The sequence below is a fragment of the Thermothielavioides terrestris genome, chromosome 2, assembly GCF_000226115.1.
Source record: "Thermothielavioides terrestris NRRL 8126 chromosome 2, complete sequence".
In the NCBI taxonomy this organism is placed as follows: domain Eukaryota; kingdom Fungi; phylum Ascomycota; class Sordariomycetes; order Sordariales; family Chaetomiaceae; genus Thermothielavioides; species Thermothielavioides terrestris.
The window spans coordinates 713,429-719,428 of NC_016458.1; the positions used below are offsets into that span (position 1 = coordinate 713,429).

Below are 6,000 nucleotides of genomic sequence, written 5' to 3' on the forward strand. Positions count from 1 at the left end.
CACAAAGCAGCAACTTGCGTCCTGCCAATTCACCAAAACAGCTGTCTGCTTTGATGAGTGCCAACCCCGGCCATCACAGAAGGGTACTACTTGATAACGTCGACCTTTGAGCTGCCTCCCGGGCCGATCATGTGCGCTCCTCTCCTGTTGTCTGGTCTGCATTGTCCGGAAGTGGCTCCGATGTCCCATGTCACCATGACCGCAGAGTGCAGAACGCCGTGGTTCGAGATGGTACCTTGACGTTAGTTCCAGGTTCCTGTTCCTCCAGCCCGTCGGCGCAAGAAGAGGTAGATAAGCACCTAGGGAGTGGCTGGTTTTCGTAGGGAGTAGGTGAGGTGTAGGGTGGCCGCTCCGTTAACGCCCCTTAACCCCAGCCTCTCGCCATTTAAATACATGGGTTCTGACCCCCCCCCTCCCCCCATTGGCTTTCTTTCCATCAATCTGCCATCTGCTTCTTTTGTCCTCCGCAGCTCTCCCCGGGCTGAGTGCTTCGCACTTTCGCTCCCCCTCCCCACACCCCTGGTCCCGTCGTCAGACCAGTGCAAGCTCCACACATCGCGTTCATTCTGATGCGTGTCTTGCAATTGGGCCTTGGCCGGTTTCCTCTTATTGCAGTTTCCCTTTTCTGGGGCTCGTGTGCTTGATCCTTCTTCTGGCCGCCTCTCTTCTCTCCCCCGACACGGCTTCACGTCCAGAACGCCTTTTACTGTTTCCGTTGCATCCGCACCTGCGCCACGTCTGCGCGGGCCGTTTGTTCCGCTTGGAGCACAGCATTACAGCCCAGGCCGTTCCGCCGAGAGGCCGACCCACCAAGCGACGCGTTTGCATTCCTGCGGTCTTGCGCTCCCGCTCCCCGCTGCTTGTCTTGCTCAAAACGTCACCTCTACACACCACGACCGTCTCCAAATCTCTCCCATCCAGCAACGGCCGTGCCAATCATGGCGACCCTCGAGGCGGCGCCAACAATGGCCGAGCTTGACACGCTGCTGCTCGACGCGTCGAGCTTCTCGAGCAGCACCCCGTCGGACAGGTCTTCGGCCAATTCTGCATCCCTGAGCTCAACACCCCCAACGACAATCTCGCCCGACAGCATGTCTCTCGCCTCGGAGCCCGATGCCGCCAAACCCTTAAGCGCCGCAGCATCCAGCATTGAGGCCGTCATCGCCTCGCCAAAGGCCCCAGAGACCGCACAGCAAAACGAGCCCAGGCAGCAGACCCCCGTGGGCCACGATGCCATCGTCGTTGCTGAACAACCTCTTCCGGCCGAGCCGCCCTCGAACAGCCGCCCTCGACGGGCTCGCTCGAGTTTGCCGGTGTACAACCTTGCCAGACTCGCAGGCACCGACGTGCATGGTAGACGACGGTCAAAGGGTGACGCGGGGCTGGAAAAGAGACGCCGCACCGTCTCGGAAGCCACACTCGCTGCTCCTCACGATGGAGCCACGAGCGATTCGACCGACGCGCCCGCCGGAACAGCTCAGAGTCCCGCTCGCATCGCGCCCGGCGCGTTGCCCGCGTCGCCGACCACGACACGGACGGCGACGCGTCTCAGCACGCCCAGGAGCGCGCGAATCTCCAAGAAATCACGGTCAATCCGAGCATCGCCGCATTTGACGCGTCGGTCGACGCGTCTTTCCGGCGCCCCTGTTGAGGATCTTGCGACCAAGTTGTCGGCCCTCAACAAGCGGGGCAAGAAGGCTGCCCAAAAGGCTCTCGGTGGATTGTCGCGCGAGCTTAAACGGCTGCAAGACACGAACGAGTTTTTGCACATTGACACGCGTCCTGTTCGGTACACGGTCTGGAGCAATGGCAAATACGTCGACACCGACCCTAGCCAACCGACTGCGCCCGAGCCGCCGCGAAAGAAGGTCAAGGTCGACAAGAATGCTGCTGGTGAACAAGAGACCTCGGAGACCGGGAAGCCGGAGGCTGGCGTGCCGGCGACCAACAAGCCGCGCGTGAAGAAGTGGCTCGAGAAAGGCCTCTACGCCGGCCAGGAGGCGCCCGTCGACATCTTCCAGGGTCTTACGGCCCAAGAAAAGAAGAAGCTCGCCTCAATTCCAGAACTCCTGCGAAGCAGCAAGCCGAACCGCACGTTCCCGCTGCCCATGTACAACGGCCTGCGCATCCTCATTCACGGGCGTGATTTCAAACTGCCCTTTGATATCTGCAATCCGCTGCCGCCTGGACAGCCCAAACCCGCTGCATACCGCACCATGACAAAGAGTAAGGACTTTTGTTTCCCGTCTCAGCACGTAGCACATCACGGTCGAGCCATTAGTGCTAACATGCAGCGCTTCAGACCGGTTCGTTGGCAACGCGGCAGCGTACTGGAAGAAGACACCTCATTTTGGGGACTTCGCATCCAAGTGCGTCTGCAAGCCGGAAGATGGTTGCGGCGAGGACTGCCAGAATCGCATCATGTTGTATGAGTGCGATGAGACGAACTGCAACATCGGCAGGGAGTACTGTACCAACCGGGCCTTTCAAGATCTCCAAGAACGCACCAAAAAGGGTGGCCGGTATCGCGTGGGCGTTGAGGTGTTCAAGACCCCCGATCGCGGTTATGGCGTCCGCAGCAACCGCTGCTTTGAACCAAACCAGATCATCATGGAGTACACGGGCGAGATCATCACGGAGGAGGAGTGTGAGCGGCGCATGAACGAGGAATACAAAGATAACGAGGTGAGTACTTGATCCGTCGTTTAGGTCAACGGTCGGCTGACACTTGTTGCAGTGCTACTACCTCATGTCCTTCGACCAGAACATGATCATTGACGCCACCACCGGTAGCATCGCGCGGTTCGTCAATCACTCGTGTTCGCCCAATTGCCGGATGATCAAGTGGATTGTATCCGGTCAACCGCGGATGGCTCTGTTTGCGGGCGACCGTCCCATCATGACGGGCGAGGAGCTCACGTACGACTACAACTTCGACCCCTTCTCTGCTAAGAACGTGCAGAAGTGTCTTTGTGGAAGTGCGAACTGCAGGGGCGTCCTCGGACCCAAGCCCAAGGAGGTGAAACCTCCCAAGCAGCCGCCCAAGCAGCCGTCCGAGCAAGAGAAGAAGCTCGGCAAGGGTTCTTCAAAGGTTTCTGCGAAGGGCACAGGCAAGGGCTCGGCAAAAGCGCCAGGACAATCCAGCGCCAAACCTTCCGCTAAACGGAAGCTGAAAGATGCGTTTGAGTTTGACGGAGATGATGAAGTGGCCGCCGGGACGGCCAAGAAGCGCAAGCTCGCGGCCACGGTTGGCCCCAAGCGGACACTATCCTCCGCAAGTCTCAAAGGGGTGAAAGGAGCGGCAAAAGGGGCGGCCAAGAAGGCGACCAAGGGGGCGACCAAGGGGGCGGTTACCGCCATCAAACGGGGTGGCCTGAGCATCTCAGTTGCGGCCAAGAAGCGAGGCCTGAGTTCCAAGTCAGCAAAGACCAAGACAGTTAAAAAGGGGGCTACTACTACTGCACTCGGACGAATCAGCAAGAAGACCACCTACGGAAAGAAATCCCAGACCGTCGCGACGGCGACGACGACGAAAGCCCCGAAACCGAAGGCCGCCGCCCCCTCTAGAAGCCCGAGCCTCACCATTGTCGCCGCCGGCGTCGAGTCTGCCGCGTCGGCCTCTGCTACCGCCACCCCCGTTCCCCAGACGACGCCCCGGAAGGCTGCTGCCGCGATCCCGGCCTCCTCCTCCTCCCGCAAGCAGCTGCCGAAGCTGACCATCTCCGGCGGCAAGACGTCGGCGCGGAAGTGGACGCCCTCGCGCAAGGCCATCGAGGCTGGCCTGGCCGACAAGAGCCCCGCGGCGGCGGCGTCGGCCAAGTCGTCGGGTGCGAGTGATGGTGCTCAGAAGACGGGCAAGGGCCTGGACCTGAGCCGCACCCCGAAGATCAAGCTGGTCAATGCCACTAAGTCTAACTGAGCGGGCTTTTCCCTTCCGTTTTTCTTCCCCTCTTTTTATCTTTTTTGCTGATCTTCGAGTTGCCGAGGTTGATGGATGGCTACGTTGGGGCGGTTGCTGGGGACAAGGGCACGGTACCGGAGAAGGAAAAACAGTTTCAGAGGCGTGGATGGGAAAGGGGGCTTCAGGGTTCGGCGTTCGGCTGGCTTTTTCCTGTGCTTTCCAAAGACTGCTGCTGCATGGGAGGTACTTCGGTGGTGGACTTCGTGCACGAGCTGGACGGCGGAGCAGTGCCGTACAACACAAGCATATTTAACCTACGTACTTAGGTAGTTACTATCGGGAGGTCTGAAGGAGCGCGGCTTGTCCATTGTCCTTGGCTACACAGTTTGCAGCCGTCTCCCTGGTCGAGCTCAACCTTAGCCGAAGCGGGATTCTATCGAGTTTAAAAGGCTTGACGCGGTTACCTATTCCGGAGCTGTTCCCCAATCGGTTTCCGGTGGTGCGAGGGCCAGGAACACATGTTCTGAACTATCTTGCCCCATGTGTGTTCATCCAGTTTGAAGTCTTTGGGAGGTGGCGAGGGGGGAAGCCTCAACTGCAAAGCAAACCAGCACGTTGCTGGCGAGCTGTGTGGGCTCGGTGAGGAAAGGGTTTAAGCTTGGCAGGCGCTTCACCGAAGGTGTGGGGTTCATTGTCACCTTCGCCTATCGCGCCTACTTTACAGTCGCATAGTGCGTCCTAGAGAGCCCCAGAATAACGGGGTGTGTTGCGCACCCCCTTACCTCACTACCTGCTGGATCTTAAAGAGGTCCCGCCAAGACTAATTTCGGCCAATTGTCGGCAATGTTTTTACAACGTCAGTACCCCGCCAAGACCACGACGGGGTTTGCACTATCGCCAAGGGTTAGTTCGCCGGGGGTGCGGGGGGCGGCGCCAGCCCCCCGCTGGTTAGGGTGAGGGTTATAGTTAGGGTGAGGGTCAAGGTTAGGGTACGGGTTAATTTCGTTTTCTTTTCTTTCGATTTGGTTGAGATTTCGCAAAGTTGTTGCTACGAGTCTTTGCAATTCTTCGTTGTTGATGTTGCTCGAAGTCGTAGCGACCCCGCTCCCTCGTGGCAATTTGTAAATACTTGTAAGCGGTAGGTTCCGAAATTACACAGTAGTCTTGGCGGGCCCTCTCTAAGAATAACCCACTACCTGCATAGGCTGGTGGTATTCTAACCGAAAAAGACCAACTACACTACAATCTGCACACCGAGGGCCCCTTGGAGCGTGCCTCAACTTTTAAGGCGCTGAGTGGTCGCTCGAGAAAGCAAGCGGGGCGTGCCGGGGCTGTGTCCATTATGGAAATTCGGCTGGTGTATCCAAACAAGCTGACTGGGCTTGAGGGTAGAAGAGAGCCAGACCTGCGGACCAAGTCATTGGGGTGGGAGAAGGTGGATGGGAAACTGGAACGGCTGCCTGAGCACAGCACAGCACAGCACCCGCGCTTGACACAGTAGCTCAACCTGCGGGGCTGTACCAATGCAGACAGAACCGGGATCTCGAGTTCCAAAAGTTTCCGACAACCCACGGACAGCGGTTCCTCTTGTCAGGGTCCTGCGACGGAGGTCCCGTAGTATTCCGTAGAATTCCACGTTACTCAGCCAAACAGACAGATTCGAGTCAGCCAGGCAGGCACCTCTTTAAACAAAGGACGGTACAATTGCCTAGAAGAGTTAGTGATTCATTAGGCACTGCAGGTACGAGGAATGGAAGGGCAAATTGCTTGCGTACAGTTTGCCTGGCGACTTCACCTTGCTGGAAGCCTAGCCGATCACCTAGCGGAGGCAACAAGATCTTGAAGTTCCCAAAGTTCACAGTTTTTGGCGCAGCTGTTGTCACTGACTGGTCGCAACTGGAATAACAACCAGTGAGCGGCCCAGCTAGTGCAGGATGTGGCAAGCAGAGGTCCTATTAGGTAATCCGCTGAAGATACCAGGTACCCTCGATACACCGGGGTATTTTCCCCCGAGTGTCCTGCTGCGATTGGACGTCAACCTCAAAACCTGACCAACAACTTCCGGCTGCAGCCACCGGCATGAGAGCAGCCCAATCCGA

The 6,000-nt window shown here is 58.1% G+C and overlaps 1 protein-coding gene across 1 annotated transcript; it reads left to right on the forward strand.

Annotated features, from left to right (window-relative positions):
- Positions 1-754: 754 nt before the first annotated feature.
- THITE_2111453 (uncharacterized protein) lies at positions 755-4,727 on the forward strand. Its single transcript, XM_003651280.1, has 3 exons — positions 755-2,226; positions 2,303-2,685; positions 2,738-4,727. The coding sequence occupies exons 1-3, from the start codon at positions 939-941 to the stop codon at positions 3,917-3,919; spliced, it is 2,853 nt and encodes a 950-aa protein (XP_003651328.1). The 5' UTR covers positions 755-938; the 3' UTR covers positions 3,920-4,727.
- The last annotated feature ends 1,273 nt before the right edge of the window (positions 4,728-6,000 follow it).